The sequence below is a fragment of the Typha angustifolia genome, chromosome 4 (assembly GCF_048772165.1).
Source record: "Typha angustifolia cultivar Huaian chromosome 4, ASM4877216v1, whole genome shotgun sequence".
NCBI classification, from domain to species: Eukaryota; Viridiplantae; Streptophyta; class Magnoliopsida; order Poales; family Typhaceae; genus Typha; species Typha angustifolia.
This window is the reverse complement of record NC_133242.1, coordinates 1,806,141-1,825,178: the sequence shown is the minus strand read 5'-3', so window position 1 is coordinate 1,825,178 and position 19,038 is coordinate 1,806,141. Positions and strand designations below refer to the sequence as shown.

Genomic DNA, 19,038 nt, shown 5'->3' with positions numbered 1-19,038 from the left:
GATCTGAATGCCAAAGGGTGGGACCCACCGTAAGGACGCGTCAGATGCTTACTTGCTCCTTTGCCTGTCCCCTGTTCGAGCACGTATGCTATTATTATTTTGTCCTATTCAAAACTACATTGAGGTATTTACGGATATGACCCCTGATGTTACCTTTAACTACGGAACCTACACCTAATGGTCTTCACCTTCGCTTTCTTCTTTTAATCCTTTTGACCGTAAGCGAAATGACTGATACGACTCGGCAGTCGGCACATAGTGCAACGTCTCAGCCTTTGACTCCTACTAAAGTTTACTCCTCCACCTTACCACGCCTCAGTCTTTGACTCATTGCATCCAAAAATAATAACTTCCAACGCCTCAGTGAGTAGTCTTTGACTCCTCTCTAAAGTTTATCACTGCTTGTGTCCCCAATAGCACAGTAACTTCTAGTGGTGTACCCCGACAGTTGCTGGTATACGTGTCACCAGCTCTGTCGACCACGTGTCTGGAAGTTTGTGATCATTGGTTCTCCAAATGGTGGGACTCAACCCGAGAAGCAGATCAGCACATTGGCCACCTGATCGGAAGGCATGCACGCCCGGTGAGGTGCTTAGGGAGTTCGGTCCTGCTACTTGGAAGCAGTGTGTGTGTGTGTGTGTCTGGGACTGGGCTTCAAAAGAGCACGAGAGTTCGTCTGTTTCCCCTGTGTCCTTCCTCCTCCTTTTCCTCTTCTCCTCGATGTGCCCCTCTGCAAACATCGCATTGTAGAGATGCGTGCACATAGTGGTGAGTGAGGTGAAGCGAGAAAAAATCATGGTGCGTTTGTCTGGCTGCATTAATCTTCTGGTGCTTTGTGGCAAATCCAGTGTCTGACATGGAACACTTCATGTGCTCGCCTCCGATAGCAACAAGACTTATCGGACCCACGAATAATATCAAGCCAGCTTGCACGGCGTTGGTATTGTCGACCACAGGAGGCCAGAGGATAATCATAGATATTCGCCGAGATTGTTAACAGGTCAACTCGTTTGAAGTATATATTGAAAAGTGTATCAAGTAATGAACCGTCTTTGTCATCGTGTAGCATTCAGATACATAGCAATGTCTCGAACCAAGTTCTCGACTAGGGAATAACACAGAAGAAAGAAGGAATACAGATTTTTAAGTGCAAGATAAGATAGATGATGAAGTTTTACGAAAACCAAGTATCCAACTAAAAACATATATAGAAGTTTCACAAAAGCTAAGCTAGAGTCTGATAAGCAGATCAGAAGAAAAAGAATCACATGGAATAAACACAAAATCGTAGAAGTTGGACACAATCTTGGGGTACCAACTGGGAAGGTTAGGCACAATGAGACTAATGCCATCAGATAATGAGCAATTGATACAGTTAACTATATGAAACTTCATAATAGAGAGGAAGAACGAGCTTCTGGCTTTAGCAATCCCAACACCTTGAACAAACTTTATATAATTTGCTAGGTAATTCCAGAGTTCAGACACTCAACTCTTCCATTGAAACAAGGAAAGTGTTATTCATTATCATACCAGATAAAACGGGTTCTATAAAATTAGGGAGCAAAAATAATATTCCGACACCATGACCTGAAATTCAAATGTAAGAGGAAAAACAAGGAAGACGGGTGATCAATTGAAATGGTACTCTCCGCAAGCTTACTAGAGAAGGAAACATTACATGTATAGAAAGATACGAATAAACATAACAATTTTTTTGAAACAACACTACAGAGAGAGAGCATAGATACAGGCTAAGAACCTATCTTGACACATTAAAACTAACTGAAGATTCTTATTATCCTTCGTCACGTTAATACACATACTCAGGTTTGGTGCAATGAAAGGAACTTTCAGGATTTGAGGGATGATAAAGATGGTGTACACTGATCTCAGGCAGTCCGTCCAGACAGCTTATAATGGTCCTGCCTTAGAATGAGAAAAAAAAAACATAGGTAAGATATGAGATCGAAATATGAGAAAGATATCTGTGAATATCAAGTCATACCTCAGTTAACTGAAGATGAACTAAGCAAGATGCTGGTGACGTTTATTGAATGCTACCCAGTGTCACGTTGTGCACATCACTACTAAGAGATGGGAATGAAGGAATTGATTTCAATATCAATTTCCTGCCACCCTTACGACTTGGAGAGAAACCAACTCCGTTATGAGGAGGTGAAACTCGTTTCCCATTTGGTGAAGAAGTTTTCATCGTACTGCTTGGAGAACCAACCTTTAGAATATCAGGTGTATCATCATCAAGACCAGCATCGTCATAGTTCTCGAACTTGTGACGAGGAATCAAGATATCAGATTTTAGGAGAGCCTGAGATGTATATAACCGAGAAGGATATCCAGTGGAAATAGTTGAAGGTCTTGGTGGCTTTGCGCTAGAGAAACAATGCATCTTGACCAAAGGTCTGAAAAAATAAATTATTTCAGATATTCATTGCAAGAATGAGTATAGTGAAACTAAACTACCAAATAAGAAGCACTAAACCTGCATGCGTTGGAAGGTGTTATTGGAACGTTTTCTGAAGAATGTTCATGATTTTTAGCATTTTGTTGATAATCATCTGGTCTTTCCTCTTCCTTCTCGGAAGCATCCGTTCCTTCCCCTCCCATTTCGATTTCTTCTGTACCAATTGGCATAATACCTGCAAAAGGAAAATAACCGTATTATCTCCACTGTAAAGAGCCTTATATGAATGGCCCAGAGAAGATTAACTGATATATTCTTATGAAGCATTTTAAAATATTCAAATTGACAACTAAAAGGACAATAGTATCAATTCTAAAAATGCATAACAAAATTCACTGACCAATTTTTCTTCCGAAAGTATTCTTACAACCCTCACATCTGCAGCTAATGGAGCACCCAACACCTCCCTTCAGATCAAAATTTTTTTAAAAAAGAACCACCACTATCAGACAACATACAATTTTAATAATAATAATAATAATAATAATAATATATGTGTGCGTATATATAAACTGCACCTGGTAGCATTCACAGTATTTCTTAAGACAGCTCGACTTTTTACAATTGCATCCTCTTTTATGGCGAGCCGAAGAAGGAGTCTTGTTAGAATCTTCCTACAAAATATCAGATCGGATATCGTTAATAGATATGGCAGAGAAAAATAAAGAGAAACATAAGAAGGGCCATCCAAGATCAGAAATCTAGTAAGACTCCTACCGCTACTTCCTGACCAGTGTCAGATGCTCGAATTACTTTTGGCGCAAATGCAAGTGGATTCCTAGACTCTATCTGCTTGCGGGTAGACAGAACAGTTTCCTCATGAATGGGCTTGTTAAAACATCCTTGGCATGCACAGGGTTCAGAACAGTAGACTCCAGCGGCAAAACACTCACAATAACTGCATGAGAATTGAAAGTAGTGGCCAGAATGTTAAAGAAAAATAAATGGAGAACATATCATGTAAAATGCTTAATAGCATTAGATAGGTGATAACATGAAAATAACTCAAGTTCCAATAGCAAAAGCATTCATTTATGAGTCCTTAAGTAACTTAAACAGTAAATTGATTTTATACTCAAAAGGAAAACAAAGAAGATTGTAATGCAGATTTATTCATTCAACCAACTATTGCAGACAAGTCTATGCAGCAGAAACATGAATAAGAAAAGCAAAATAACATCTCTAAAGCCAGTCAACACATCACCCACCCCTAAATTAATTAATGAAGCCAATACTGTTGAATAACTCAATAACATTTCAATTGGTTAAACGGCAAGGAGACAGAAATAACTTCAGATAGTAACATAGTTAGGAATATAAAGGTTTCATTTTGACTGAAGCAATATGAGACCAGAGAAATTTTAAAAAGAAAAAAAGAAAGGGAAAAAAAGAGTGAACTAAGAAATGTCATCTATTGCTGGAATAAAGCAAGGAAGAGGATCTGCCACAATATTGATGCAGCAGCTAGGGCATCATAAAGCAGAAGCTTTAAGCAATATGCTTTTACTAGTCCTGTAATGCAACAGAGAAGGAAAATCGAAGATAATGTGAATTTTTGCCTGTCAACTCCTCTTTCATTACAAGCAGTCCATACAATATAAAGCAGCTTCACATCATATGTAATAATACTATGCCACTGCTTTTGCAATGAAAGGGAAAAGCACGGAAAAGATGTACGAGGCAAGACTGAACTCTTTTTCTGCACAACAAAAGAAACTTACAGTTTCAAACATTTGGACTTCTTACAGCTACAACGTTTGCATGTCTCGCCTTCGCCACCGATATCCAACTTGCGCCTGGCCCATAATTGATAAACATCAGCTATATCCCGAAGAGAGAGACAAAAGTCACATAGAAAACAGACGGCACATATCAAATACCTCTTCTTCTTAGGGCTACTTGGACATAGCTCCTCAGCACTTTCAGGCACGGTTGCTGCTGAAGAATCGTCATGCGGAACCTGAGGCTCTTGAACCTCATCACTGGTGCAAATCAAATCTTTTTCAACAGACAATAACTTGATTTGACTTTTTTGCCCTGGTGTTGATGCAGAAAAGGAGCCAATAGAACATGGCATGCTTATTAATCGTCTCCCAGAAGGCAAAGTGTCCTGAGTAACCAATCTATCCTTTGTCGATGCGAGAGCATTCAAATGTAAGCCAATGCCAGGTAAGACACGTGGTAATGAAGTTATTCCAGACTTTGACTGGTGGTCATCAGAAGCCATTCTGGATCTTGATGTTATTGAGATTGAAGTACGGAAGTTTGAATCATTATGTGCATTCCTTTTAGAAGCCCCAGCTCCTTCAAAAACAAGGCAACGCCTGCGCATGCCACGTAGTTGTTGCGAATCAACCTAAAGAGAAGGGCTAGCAACATTATTGTAAATCTGGTTGAAAAAATAATTAACACACATTTGGAAAGAAATTCTGGTAAAAGTGGATACACAATTCTGGAAGAGCAACTTATCTCACAGAAAAGCCAGCATGAACTACCAAGCATGAAAATAAGGAAAAGTCAACCAACTACACCAAATGGACTGCATGATTTTATGAGGAAAAATGCATCCTCCCAACTTCAATACAACACAGAGAAAGCAGAATAATTTGCTGAACCAACGCAAAATCAAGAAAGAATGCATCTTAATACTCGAGAAATTCTCCACCTACTAAAAAAAAACCAATAAGCAGTTTATTCATACTTCATTCATAGAAATTAGCATAATCCCCAATGGTCAAACGATCTGCTAGAAAAACTCCATATATTTGGCTCATGATGACCAAGCAAATGAAAAAAAGAAAGAAAATTGAAAGTAGAAAGTAGAAAAACTTGCTTACACTACAACGAATACTGCCTAGGAAAAATACCTTGTAGCCTAATGGAACATAATCACTGGTCTCATTAGTTTTTCCCTGGATTTGCTCACTTAATGCTACCTGACTTTGACTGCCTGGGAGTATTTGTGGGGTATGATCCGTTTCATCTTCCTTCCCAACAAATCCACCACAGTTCAAATGAGGATCCTCTGTGATGACACAAGGGCCACTAAACACATCAGCTTGTGTTTTCTGTGAACCCTTAATATGTTCTGCAAAATTTAACAAGAAATATTTACAGGGATTCGCGTCATTGTCACCTAATTCCTCATCCAATCCTCTGCTAGCCTCTGCTTCAACTAAGGGATCAAAAATCAATAGGTCATCAGCATTATCAGAAATCAAGTTTTCCCAGTCACATCCAACCACTTCATCCTTGCTTTCGTCAGGCTGATGATCGCCAGGAATAACTGCTTCACTGGCAAACAGACTCTTTCTTTTGTCCGGACCATTTTGAACAAGGTGTAGTAGTTCAATTGGTGCATGACCCAAGTCCAATTTAATATCTGTTTTGAGACCAACATGAGGAGTCGTGTTGTGATTTGGACTACCAGCATCAAACTGCATGTGCTGAGGCAGGTTACAGGACACAGTTGAAGGATCATCAGGAGGATCGACAGTAGCTTCATTGAGTGAGCATGTTATACTGCAAGTTTCTTGAGGAACAGAAGTGCATCTGGACAGCCTAATGGCGTTTGTATCTTCATCCTTATCACCAGGACAAATTGCATGTTCAGGAAGTTCTGTATAAGGATTCCTAGGAAATGGCAGAATACGAGTAAGCTTGAATCAATAATAATAGCCGAGTGGACAAATATTTCAAATGTTACCTGTTTGAGAATCTAGATTCTTTTTGCGGATTGACATGTGGGGAAGTAAAGATGGATGATATAGATGCAAAATTTAGTGACTGATAGGCTTGCACATTGTGAATTGAATCTATTGACCTAACAGGCTGAATAGGAGATAGGCTGTCGATGAAGTTGAAGACCGGAGAATCCTGCATGAGAAACAAATCATTAGGCAAACCACTTGTGGAACCCACTGGCCACTGCTTGTTTCCATCAGCTATAAATTAAGCATCACGAAATGCACCTCTAGTGGTTCATAAAGATTAAAACAAAATTCATCTAGTTATGACTGATATCTTTCATCACGGTGCATTTTAACATATACAAAGTATGTAATCCTTGAACAGAGAAGTTAGTAAACCATATGGCCGAAGAGTTCCACTGCACGTATGGACAAAATTTATCACATTATAAGAGAATGTGAGGCCTCCAAAAGATTGTGGATAAATATGTGAGGTCATAGACTTGTAGATAGTTCAATTCCTTGTGGTGCCACCAAATAACCTTATCATAAGACCGACTAGAATTAAGGATTTCCCTGAATGAGAGGAAAAAAAAGGACAGAATGGCCATAGAAAGTTGTAAATGTAAAACAGCAGGTATAACGAAATGAGGTCAAAAGTTAAATTTTGAGACACCTCAGTACACCACAACCCAACAGAGCTTTCTCAAAGATGAAGATATTAAACAAGAAGCAGCAAGTGCGAAGCTACATCATTTCTTCTGACAACCAATGACAAAACCACATCAGAGAGGCTAGAATGACTAGATCCATAAGAAAATTGAGCAGATCTCAACATGTGAATTGTACATTATGGATAACTATAGTATGCCTGGAGATCAAATAACAATATAGCTGTTAACCAAGCGAGAAAAATATAAATCATATACGAATTCGGCCAAAATCAAAGATTTGCAACACTTCAAAAGTCTAATACATAACTACGGAAAACATGCTTCAAATCCCTAAAGAAACAGCCTTCATAGCTGCAGATCAAAGCCCTAACCGTTTCCTATCACGAAATCTCCCATCAAAAGGTACAAAAGTCCCAACATTTTTAACCAAATTCCACGCGGATGCATCTCAACCGCGCATGAACTCGGCCGATCTGACGAATGAAAAACCCTAATCACCGGAGAACACACCGAAACCCCCCAAAAGACCCAAAACAAACGCAATAAAAACCGAGATCGAAGGGTTTGATCCGGGAAATCACCTCGAACCTAGAGATCGGCGTTCCTCCGGTCTTGCTCCGATCCGGCGTGTCCATCTCCTCCGGAACTCTCCCACATCCCTCTCCTCCCTCCTCTATTTATCTCTCTCCCTCTCTCTCCCTCTCTTTCTCTTCTCTTCTCTTCTCTTCTCTTCTCTTCTCTTCTCTTCTCTTCTCTCCCGTCGCTTTCTATACTCCACTGTCGAAAGATTTCAAGAAGAGCATAGGCGGGAAGCGGATCTTTTTATTTTCCCCTTTCTCTCTATTTTGATTTATTTTTAACGCCCGTCTCTGCCCTACCACCGCTCCGCTTTCTCGTTTACCGGATCCGCTAATAATTAATTTCACATTATTAAATTACGCGTAACGCTCCACGTCGCTAGTTAGGCAGTAAAAGGACGACGACTCGGCGAGCGAGAGGAGCAGGTAAAGACTACAGTGCCCCCCCTCTTGTCTTTTTTATCGCCCTTGCCTCCTTGGTGGCGCTTGGAAAAGCTCGGATGCGGTCACCGCCAAGGTCGCCTTGGGTTCCGGTTCAGTGCTTCGCGGTGATCCTACCTCAGGACTTTCAGTTGTGATTCTCCGCCGTGGACCCTGTTATAACGGGAGACGTTGACCTCACAAACCCCTCTAACAACTCCTCTCTAGAAATATGGGGAAAAAAGAAGAAAACGTTTTTGGTATCCAACAATGCCCCCAAGCCAAGCTGGACGAATCTACTCGCATAAATATGTTCCTCTTATAAATCTCTGAATTCTAAGCAATAAGTGGAGGAAAAATAAAAAGAGAGAGTGAAGGATAAAGTTATTATCCTATGGTCCAAAAGCTCATAATTACAAATAGGCATTACCCCCCAAGAGAGGGCATCCATCCGCAAATGTCCAATGAAAGCTTTTGTCCTAACCTCTTAACCCACCCGTGAAATTTCTCCTGCAGTAGTTACTTCAGAAATACAACATTCCATTCCATTCCATTCTATTCCCTTCTCCTCCCCGGAGTCCGGACCAACTCCGTAATCTATTTCCCCCATTTTTTTAACCTCGCACATATAAATGCCTCCTCTCTCGCTACCGGCCGCTAATAATTAGACGCAGAAGCTGCGCTCTGGAAGCGGGAATCTGGTCGGCTGCTCCGTGCGGTGAGCGTAAGCGAACAGTGCTCCGAGCTGGAGGAACGTAAACGACGCAAGTAGTCTACAGGCGCACAGCTCCGGTACAGTACTCGGGGTGACAGCGGTGATTGGATTTACGGACGAGTGGGGTCCACGTGGCCTTTTATGATTGTGTCCTCTTGCGTTTGGTGTACCCTTTGTGCATATTATTTCCCCCCCACCCCACCCCACCCCAGCTCGGAGGGAGGAGCAAAATTATAGCGGCCACCTGCATGCGGCCTAAATCACGTGAAGAGAGAGAAAATTAAAGAGGTCTAATGGTAGAGAGAGAGAGAGAGAGTTTTTTAATTTAATTTACAGTTACACACCTGTACTTTTATTTTCTACTAGAATGACGTAATTTTTGTAGTTTACTCCACGCAGCACTTAAAATCATAGTTATTTTAGACTCAAATGTCTTTACTTAATCTCTTACCTTCTCATTTTCATATGGGTAGAATAGTAATTATATGTATTTCGATGCATTGACTCTTCCCAGGATTAATTTTATACTTTCTGAAAATTATTTGACTTTCATTGTAACGAAAAAAAGAAGAAGAGGAAAATAAAGTATATTTAGAGTGTCCTGATATAATAATTATTATTATTATTTTTTAATCCCCCCCTTGCGTTGTTATTTGTAATTTATAACAAGTGGTGGGGTTTTTTGGGTGAGTTTGACGTGGCTAGTTTTGGGGAGTTGGTTGAGAAAAAGTGCGGCATCCAAAGTCGCAGTAGCTTGTACCTGTAAAATTTCTCGCTTTCAGCAGTTCGGTGTTCCCCACGTGGTTGAAAGATGGGGAAGGATAGCAGTGAGTTCGTGCATCACTCATGAGTCATGATGGGAAGGCCAACGCCGAGACATGGAGACGCTTTGGATGTTTTACAGATAGCATTATTTGCTGATTGTCTTTGATTCGGTGATTATAGTAGCATGATCTAATGACTCCAATCTTGGACTGCCAAGTATCGTAATCTTATTAATCATCCAATTAGATCCAGACTATATTTATATTTACCGTATTATTCTAATCGATTATATGTGCCTTGGAATTTCAAGTATGATCATACTCTTTGGGTACCTGGAATTGATGAGTAGACTTGCTTAGACATAACACTCTGTTGTTACGGTGTTTATTGTTGATCCATAGCGGCATGTGCATTCTATTGAGTTAGGTTGTGATCAGTATATTTTTCATTAAACACTATATGTTTCTTAAGAGGATGTTATATTTATTTGCTCTATCTTTTCTAATTTTCTAATTATGTAGGAATCTTCAGTCAAAATTAACACTAACGAAAATTGGAGCGAGGCTGACTTTATAATTTGACAACCTAATAGTTCTCCACACATATTGGGTCTACCAAAGAAGCCTTATTTTATATAGAAAACAAAGGAGTGTCTACATATCTGTATCTAGTTTGACTCTCTCGCTTAACATTATATTGAAAGGTGATCGTTAAGCATCGTTGTCTATTGATTGTTGTGGATTATATAAATATCTTAACTCAAATTTTAAAGTTTGTATAGTTATTATGAAACGCTATTAAGATCAGAAACAGCTCCAATCCAGGTACATCAAAAATCTAATAAGTCCTAGCGTCATACTCATGTTAACAGGCAAATCAACACTGGTGTTCACTTATCTTCTATGAGTAGGAGAGAGTTAAATTTTGGTAACTTTGAGAAGCTAAAGAGTTTTGAGCACCGTAGGATCTTTCTCAGCCTACAGGTTTTAAGTAATAATATGCCCTCAAAGTAGAATAAGCATAACTCGCTTTAATTTTCTCGCCGTACAGAAATAAAACCGCATCTAATAAGCAAGCAGGCAATGATTGACTTGCATCACTTTTTCTTTGTATTAAGCCAGTTTTATGAATAATTATTGTCTAATTGGAAACGGATCATTCTGAGAATATTCTATTATATATATATATATATATATATATATATATATATATATATATATATGAGAGTGTCATCTTCCTTCTATTATAATTGTTTTCGAACTTAGAAATATGTATTTCTAATGGTCCTTGAGTCTAATAGTCCCTAAAATTAAGGCTGGATTAGATATCCTATTAGTATTAATTATTTCTCTAAACTATTGAATAATAGTGCTAAGAAGATTACGTCCCTACCCTTACATGTTTCGATATATCATCTGTCCTTAGAAAATCTAGTAGATCAATAAGTATACATAATTGTCAATATATTCTACATAATATCATAATTATCACAGCTAAACCTATATTTAAATTTATAAAAATACGATTTTGCCTATGTATATAATTCAACTCTAAGTTTCAAGAAGGAAGAGTATTTGTTGTTTAAATACATTTGTTAACTCGAGCAATAGATCTACTAACAAATTCTATAATCTTTCAGTTAGAAGCTAACTATCACGGCAATCTCGGAAGAGATAGAAAAAAATTTAGGTCTATCACTACTGTAGCTTAGCGATTGATTTATATTAATAACATTATATACTTATAATTTAAATTGATTGTGGTTTTATTTTCTAAGGAGAGTTGTTCCAAATTAACCTAAATATTAGGAAGACCACGCCGCTTTGTTTGGCTGTACTTACTTAGTAGGAATTATTATTCTATAAAACCTGAAAAATAAATTAAAAACCATACGATTGAATGTTTATAAAAAGGAACATGATATTATAAAAAAAGAGAAATAATTATGAATAAGTATGATATTACAAAAGGTTAGCAAATTATTTAATCTATGGTTGACAAAATCAAACGATGAATCCGACCATCTATTTTTCTTATCAGCTCTCTTCTCTTAGAATCTGATCGTATGCATCATCGACAGTAGGATTGTAGCTTTTAGATCCAATAAGAGATCGCCAAGTAAAGCGAAGGTAGCGAATAGCTACAGCACGGGAAGCAGACGATCGTGCTCCTTCTCATCCTCTTCTTCTTCTTCCGTTTTGGACTCCATTATTCTCTATTTTATACTTCTCTCGTGGGGCCTTCTCTGCTACCTTTCGGATTATTCCATTCTACCTCAAAGCCTCGAAAGCCCAGCTGAGCGTACGAGCCAAGGCGTCTCTCCTCGCCGCGGTCAACGAATTTGGTGTCCTCTTTCGTGGGTCTTTCGGTTTTCTCCTCGTCTCGTTTATCCTTTGATGCATTTCACGTATTCGATTCCAAGAACATTGTGAGTTGTTTCTATAAGTTTGATCTCTATACACGATTTGGCGGAATTGAGGTGGATTTCTCTTTCCCTTTGATCTAAAGTTAAGATTTTCAGTTGCTGGGTAGAGTTGAATCGGGGTTTTCTTTGCAAAGGAGGGAGCTTTCTCGTGTTCCCTCCTAATTCCTCATTGATTATTTTTTTGGGTATTGGGCGATTAGAAGTATGGGTTCGAGGATTGAGGAGAAGGATGGGGGTATTGGAATTGCCAGGGAGGCAAAAGAAAGCGGAGTTGGATCAAGATTGATGGGGCAGGGGAGCTTCAATAGTAAGGACATGTTCTTGAGAGCAGACAAGATTGATCTGAAGAGTTTGGATATCCAACTAGAGAAGAAATTGAGTAAGGCATGGAGCAAGGATAATGGTGGTGTTAAGAGGCCAAAGGAAGAATGGGAGATTGATCTTTCTATGCTGGACATTCGTTATGTTGTCGCGCAAGGGACATATGGTACTGTTTTTAGAGGCACTTATGATGGTCAGGATGTTGCAGGTGCACACTCTTTGTTTTGAAATTTAATCTTTCTCTGCATTGTTTCATTGGAAGTTGATGCATTGCATTTACCTATTAATTTATTATGCACATTGTTTTGCTTCGTTCAATGAAATTTAGCTTTGGACAGATTCTTGATTTGCTAGTTCTTTTATAAAAATCGCAAATTGATCTGTATACAGTCTGAAAGGTGCTTAGATAAAAACAATACGGCAGAAATCAGTTAATTGCTAAGCAGTCTTTTCTTGTCTAAAGATTCTAGATAAAGAATGAATGTTTGGATACTAGGGATTGCACCATCTCTGTGTGATAGTTATCTTTTTTGTCCGAAATATAGTGAAATTGTTGGATTGGGGAGAAGACGGCTTTGCCACGGATGCTGAAACTGCTACTCTGCGATCATCGTTTCGGCAGGAGGTCGCAGTTTGGCATAAGCTTGACCATCCGAATGTTACAAAGGTACGCATTTTCTCAAGCGACAATTTGAGCAGTGATATTACGTGCAATACTAAGCAGGGAAATTTTCCTTCATCCTTTGTAGTTTGGCCTGGAATTGTAATTTTGAATTGCATAGGACGTGATGGTGCTTTTACCATGCCTTTTATATAGTTAATTTGTTTCTTCTTATTTATACTCATGGTCTTTAGCGAGAACATATTGCCCTCGTCTTATAGTCTTGTGCAAACTTACAGATATGTTATTTATTGCAGTTTGTTGGGGCATCGATGGGAACAACGGACCTAAAGATTCCATCAAAGAATTCCACTGGTGGTGGCGATACTAGCATCCCAGCCCGAGCATGCTGTGTTGTTGTGGAGTATCTTCCTGGTGGAAATCTGAAGCAGTACCTAATAAGAAATATCCGAAGGAAACTTCCTTACAAGACTGTGATTCAGCTTGCATTGGATTTATCAAGAGGGTAAGCAGCACCTTAAAAAATTCATGCTATGCACCTAAAACACAGTTCCATAATACGAGAGTTTAAAACTTAAATCGTGACAATCTATTATGCAGATTGAGTTATCTACATGCGGAAAAGATTGTGCATCGTGATGTCAAAACTGAAAACATGCTATTGGATTCACATAGAAACCTTAAAATCGCTGATTTTGGTGTTGCACGTGTCGAGGCCCAGAATCCAAAGGATATGACTGGTGAGACTGGCACACCTGGCTACATGGCTCCGGAGGTGCTTATCAAACTTCCTTAATGCCCTTATTATTCAGTATATGGACACACTTTTTAGTGTTGACTAGCATAAATACCTAGTTTGTGCAAGCTACATCTTTTTTTTCTTTTTTTTCTTTCCCCTTGTATTCAGCACATTCTTACTAGATATCACTAACAGGTTCTTGATGGGAAGCCCTACAACCGCAAATGCGACGTGTACAGCTTTGGCATTTGCTTATGGGAAATCTACTGCTGTGACATGCCGTACCCTAATCTCAGCTTTGCTGATGTCACATCTGCTGTAGTTCGGCAGGTTAGTTATGCTCTTCCTAGCAGGCAAATGCAGATTTGACTGCTGCAAACTTGCAATCTCTTAGAATAGTAAAGAGTTAATACGTTTATTGGTTATGTCTGTGTTAGCTTTAGCAAACTGTAGTTTGCTAATTCGAACCTGCTCACTCTTTGGGCTATTCACTTTTTTGCGTTTCGTTAAATAACAACGAATCTTAGTGATAACAAATGAAATTGTGATTTCCTTTCCTTGCGAGGCAGAATTTACGTCCAGAGATTCCTCGCTGTTGTCCAAGTGCTTTGACTAACATTATGCGAAAATGCTGGGATGCGAACCCAGACAAACGACCTGATATGGATGAGGTTGTCAGGCTTTTGGAGGCAATTGACACAAGTAAAGGAGGTGGTATGATACCGGAAGATCAAGCAAGTGGTTGTTTGTGCTTCATTCGGGCTCGTGGTCCATAGTTTCTTCTTCGTCATTATTTCATGATCGATTGCCTCCTTTTTCATTCAAAGGCTTCAGACTTAATGCTTCTGAATCATTTATTCTGGAGGTTGGAGTTCACTATCCATTTTCATTGCATTCGGAGGCTGTTTTATATCTCTTCGTCTTTTTTGGCCAATTCAGTCACCGTTATCAATCATATTTGAGTGTTGAAACTGCTCAGTATCAAATACTAGCTTCAACACGACATTGCAGCTGTTATTTTCATACTTCTGGTTTGTAAAACATGTTGTGTTTGAAGCAAACAAATGGGATGTAAGTAATACAAAATTATAATGTTCATGATATTTTTCTTGTCTGATAAGATAGTGGTTTATTTGCTCGTCTACTTGGTGGCCTCCAAGTTTTACTTTTAGCCTCATTTGCATCCAAATGTTTACTTGATCATTCACCAATCACTCGTTGGTAAAACTATTCTTTTATCAAGTTTCATACAAGTCTCATCTAGGCATTATCGAGCACCTTGTCGTCTATTTAGATATGCATCATGTAGGCCATCTGGATGTCTCAAATTTGGGCCTGAACAAAACTGACCTGGTCCACAATAACTTTAAATCCTCGGCATTCATATCCATATCCGACAAAACTCGAATAAAGTGGGCAGATAAGAAGGATAAGTTTCCAACCTATCTGGTCTCTAGTTGGCTAATACTCATATCTGCTTCAAAGAAACAGAACAACTCAAAAGACAAATGCTTCTCTCTTTCCCTTTCTCTTTCTCTTTCTCTTTCTCTCACTGTAGTTAAACAGAGCCCTTGTCTTAACCTGCAGCTTAATGCTGCTATCAGGGACTGCTCTGAGATAGTTGTCTACCCTGCATCACTCAGTGAACTCAAATCGAGTGCTCTCTTTTGGAGCTTTGCAACACAGTTCTTATTGCCTGCACTGCACTCTGTTGATCATCAGCACCGAAGCTTATTTTTTGTCATCACAAATTTGCTCTTTTGGAGCTTTGCAACACAGTTCTTATTGCCTGCACTGCACTCTGTTGATCATCAGCACCAAAGCTTATTTTTTGTCATCACAAATTTGCTTTCCCTTGAAATGGAATTATTACTATCAGCATAATTATCTCACAGAGGACACGAGTAAATGATCGTTATAGATTAGTGTTTGCAGAATTCAAACTTAGGACCTCCTGCTATGATAGCAATCCGCAAGACGTATGGAAGTAACTCTGCATTAATTTTTCTATTTGAATCAAAGACAAACTCAAAACCAGGCATGCCCATAGACTTCAAAAGATGGAAAAGAGGAGTTGATGCAAACAGGCTTGCATTCTCTTCAAGGACATTTTGTCTCCTATGCCACAACTGCATGAATGCACACCAAAAAGTCCACTGTCAGCTTATTATGGTCAGCTTTAGATTCTTATATATATATATATATCAAAACCACACGTATCTTAGCAAAAATCCCTGGGTCACCATCATACAAAATGCTCTCGCGTTATATTTAACGATAGACAAGAGATACTATGCCTAGATAAGTATCAAACAACCAACCATCTGACAGTGATGGAGAACCACCAAATTCAAAGATGACCTTGTTCCTATTCCTTTGAAGATATAATATAGATAAAGGACAACTAGGCCACTTTCGCACTTTTCATCGCCTTAAGATTTTCCTCATGGCTGCTCTGATATCATATTAACTCGTAAAACTGCGGCTTTATTATCTTCTTTGTTGTTCTACCATATTTTATTTTTATTTTTTTTGTTAAAGAGAAAGAGGAAAAGAAGAGAGGATCTTGATGTTGCTTAAGTACACAGCAGTATCTATAGACAATGGTTAAGGGGCTTCTCTGTGTTGGAGATCAAATCAAACACTTCTTTTAAGAGCTCCTTAAAAAAATGACAAGGGGAAAAAGCCAGTCCAGAGGATTGATTCAAGGCTTAGGTTTTGGAGTAGAAACCGTTAAGGAATAAAGCTACATAAGATCGCTGCTAAGAAGGGTCTTAAAGCTGAAAAAGTGAAAAGATAGGTGTGTAGGTGATACTTTGCCCAAAGTACGGAGCCTGAGATCTCCTTTGACTGCTCCCTTTACCTTCTTTTAACTTCTTTCTCCTCCTCCTACCTCTCCTCCTCCTCCTCTCTCTCTCTCTCTCTCCCTCTCTCTATCAATAGCATTTGCATGGTTTCTTTTTCTTGCTTCTTAGTTCTCAAAGGCAAGCTATTCTTGGAGAAAGATAAGGGAGTAGTAGTCAAAAGAACAACCCACAAGGCCTAATAGAGTGGCATAGATTCTTTGGTTTGCATGTTAGGCAACCATTTCAAGAAAGTTGAGTAGTTACGGAAAATACTATGTTAATGTTATTTGATTTTAATATTTGAAATTTTTTATTAGAAAAAAAAACTTCCATCATTTGATCCTATATTTCACTTATATTGCCTTAAAAATATCTTGTCATTAGTACTCTTAACAGTCCCTCACCTGTGTTTTTGCTGGGTTATTTTATATTTCGTCAATAATTATTAGGTTAATTTAACTTACGGTGTTTTTAAGATGATAAGGTTAAAAAAAAATTAGAGTCGAATGATAATTAACTATATGTTAATATGTTAATGATAATAGGAACAAAAGGTAAATTTTCCTTGATCTGTTGACATGAACCCACTTGAGCATTATAATTGAATGAAGAATACTCCAAGAGTTTGAAGAGAACTTCCAAATGCACAAGGCTACAAGATCCTAATCTTGTGAAACAACTTGTCGATTGACTCAGCCCCACTTGTATTAAGAGTTGGATCAGAACTCCTTATGTAGTTGAAATAGAATAATCCAAATGCCCGTAAGACCAGGAACCCTAATTTGTTTGATCTTATAAATGGAACACATCAGGAGGGCGTTTCAGTACAAACATTTTGAGATCCACCTCTTTCCATGTTACATGAGCATCTCCTTCAAGGCCAATTTAGGATAATGACAGGGGTTAGTTGCCCTAATTGACTAGAGTTATCATTAAGTTCCAAATGGGATAATGTCTGGTGATGCATGTGACAATGTGAATAAAAGCATTAACTAATTCCCTTAGGTTTCATGAGAATATTCCACAAAGTTATCCTGTACTCCTAATGACCCACAGTTAGCTGCTAATAAGATGTCATCTTCGACGGTCGGATAAGATCCTGATGATAAATCTGGCGGTTCTATTTCTTTTCGGGTATTTCGGGTCCCAGTTATAGATAAGATCCTAGTCATAATGGCTTTGTTGAACTGAAGACTATGTTGTCACCTATATTCTGATTCATCAATTGGAGGAAGGGTCTCTCTCAATGCCACTCCACAAGAGCATTTGAGAGTTGGTTTTGGGCCAACTTTACCTCTATCATTTATATCACCCCCCTTGCACTTTTGAACAACTTGTGCAGCTTCCTTCACTTAAATTTTTTTTAAAAAATCTCTCTTTCAATTATTTCAAGATTCCTGAGACCCACAAGGCTAACAGGATTAGTCTAATGCCCACTGGAAGAAGATCTTATGGTGAATTGGATTTGAGAGGCCATCACCATTGTCAACCTCAGTGAGGATCTCTCTAATGGACTCATGGGTCCCCAGTGGGCCCATAAAAAGTGAGTGGGAGCTTCACTAGAGTAGTGAGGTATTTTATTGCTCTCTCGCTTGATTATTAGACCTTGATTCGAGTAAATAAACACCGCACCACGGGGACGGCCACAGTCTCCGATGCCCCTGATAAGGTCCGGCGAGATTGGTCAAGCCAAGGCTCCAGCCTCGAGGGTCGAAGCCCGAATACGAGATTAGATAAGAAATTAGGGTTTTTCTTTCACCTTTCTCTTGATGAAAAAATAAAAAAATAAATCAATAGTGTAATTTGCCTGGACCATCTTGGATTGAAGCTCCCAAAGATAGAGAGCCAAGCACAAATACAACAAATGCATTCAAGGATGCCCCCACAAACAGTAGGCAGGGTTCTAGATCCACACAATAGAGCCCTAATATTGTCTCATAAACCCTCAACCACAATCTAATCACCCTCCAACATTCAAATGGGTATGTCCTTATTGAACAGTGGACTAGGGAGAAGCCCTAGGATTAGCCTCCTGTTGTGCCATTGGCAACTCAAGATAGCCCAAAAATCTAGGAACCATCTATCTGATCATATCCAAAACACCCACTACTAGGGTTGCAGACCCTCTCAAAAAGCTAGGGCACCCTCCTCCCTCCCAAAACCCTAGAAAACCCACCTCTTCCCCATGCATAAATTTTCATTTTTATTTTTATTTTTATTTTTATTTTTATGACATAATATTAAAATCTACATGATTTAGACAGGTCCCCCTCTTAATTGGAAATTGATAGAGAAGTAAAGGATAAAGATATTTTCCTCACACGTAATTAAAAAGATACATATTTAATTAAAAAGAAAAGGAAAGATTTCTCTCTCTCTCTCTCTCTCTCTTTATCTTCTTTTTTTTTTCTCACTTTAGTTTGCTTTTTGGTCCGCCAGCCCCCATGAGAAGACCAAATGGAGGAGGTAGTACATCAAACTGACCGCGGGCAGAGCCTGGGGGTGCAGAGAGAGACTGCAGAGTTACCGAGTCCGGGCAGCTCTCGGGCACCCCTATTTCCCTCATTTTCTTATTCGTAAACTTACCAGCTTTATTTTTCCTGGGGATTTTCTCATTTCACACCCTATCTTTACTGAACATATGCAACAGATTGGGGTGTACATCGAATAAGCGCATAAGCAAGGGCCTGAAATGAAACAAATCCATTTATTTTTATATGTTTTGAGTTGGTGATATAGTAAAACGCAGAGAGAGAGAG

General features: G+C 38.9%; 2 protein-coding genes across 4 annotated transcripts; one reads left to right on the top strand and one right to left on the bottom strand.

Annotated features, from left to right (window-relative positions):
- Positions 1–1,604: 1,604 nt before the first annotated feature.
- Positions 1,605–7,718, bottom strand: LOC140759790 (protein tesmin/TSO1-like CXC 2). 3 transcript variants are annotated; one of them, XM_073096457.1, is made up of 12 exons: positions 7,430–7,717; positions 6,192–6,361; positions 5,622–6,118; positions 5,353–5,510; positions 4,366–4,841; positions 4,207–4,281; positions 3,203–3,383; positions 3,004–3,099; positions 2,826–2,892; positions 2,504–2,660; positions 2,009–2,423; positions 1,605–1,929 (listed from the first exon to the last, which is right to left on the bottom strand). In XM_073096457.1, the coding sequence occupies exons 1-11, from the start codon at positions 7,481–7,483 to the stop codon at positions 2,051–2,053; spliced, it is 2,304 nt and encodes a 767-aa protein (XP_072952558.1). In that variant the 5' UTR covers positions 7,484–7,717; the 3' UTR covers positions 1,605–1,929; positions 2,009–2,050. The 3 variants fall into 3 exon arrangements, with proteins under 3 accessions (XP_072952558.1, XP_072952557.1, XP_072952556.1); XM_073096456.1 differs by having other exon boundaries at positions 1,605–1,925; positions 5,353–6,118; positions 7,430–7,718; XM_073096455.1 differs by having other exon boundaries at positions 5,353–6,118.
- Positions 7,719–11,549: 3,831 nt separating this feature from the next.
- On the top strand, positions 11,550–14,567 carry LOC140758965 (serine/threonine-protein kinase 52-like). Its single transcript, XM_073095391.1, has 6 exons — positions 11,550–12,280; positions 12,618–12,739; positions 12,991–13,199; positions 13,295–13,469; positions 13,629–13,763; positions 14,003–14,567. The coding sequence occupies exons 1-6, from the start codon at positions 11,956–11,958 to the stop codon at positions 14,207–14,209; spliced, it is 1,173 nt and encodes a 390-aa protein (XP_072951492.1). The 5' UTR covers positions 11,550–11,955; the 3' UTR covers positions 14,210–14,567.
- The last annotated feature ends 4,471 nt before the right edge of the window (positions 14,568–19,038 follow it).

Coding starts and splice junctions, on each gene's coding strand:
- LOC140759790 (XM_073096456.1), bottom strand. CDS start 7,483: ATGGACACGCCGGATCGGAGCAAGACCGGAGGAACGCCGATCTCTAGG. Junction 6,362..7,429: donor CGCCGATCTCTAGGTTCGAG/GTGATTTCCCGG, acceptor TTTCTCATGCAG/GATTCTCCGGTCTTCAACTT. Junction 4,282..4,365: donor AGTAGCCCTAAGAAGAAGAG/GTATTTGATATG, acceptor ATTATGGGCCAG/GCGCAAGTTGGATATCGGTG.
- LOC140758965 (XM_073095391.1), top strand. CDS start 11,956: ATGGGTTCGAGGATTGAGGAGAAGGATGGGGGTATTGGAATTGCCAGG. Junction 13,200..13,294: donor GCATTGGATTTATCAAGAGG/GTAAGCAGCACC, acceptor TCTATTATGCAG/ATTGAGTTATCTACATGCGG. Junction 13,764..14,002: donor CATCTGCTGTAGTTCGGCAG/GTTAGTTATGCT, acceptor CTTGCGAGGCAG/AATTTACGTCCAGAGATTCC.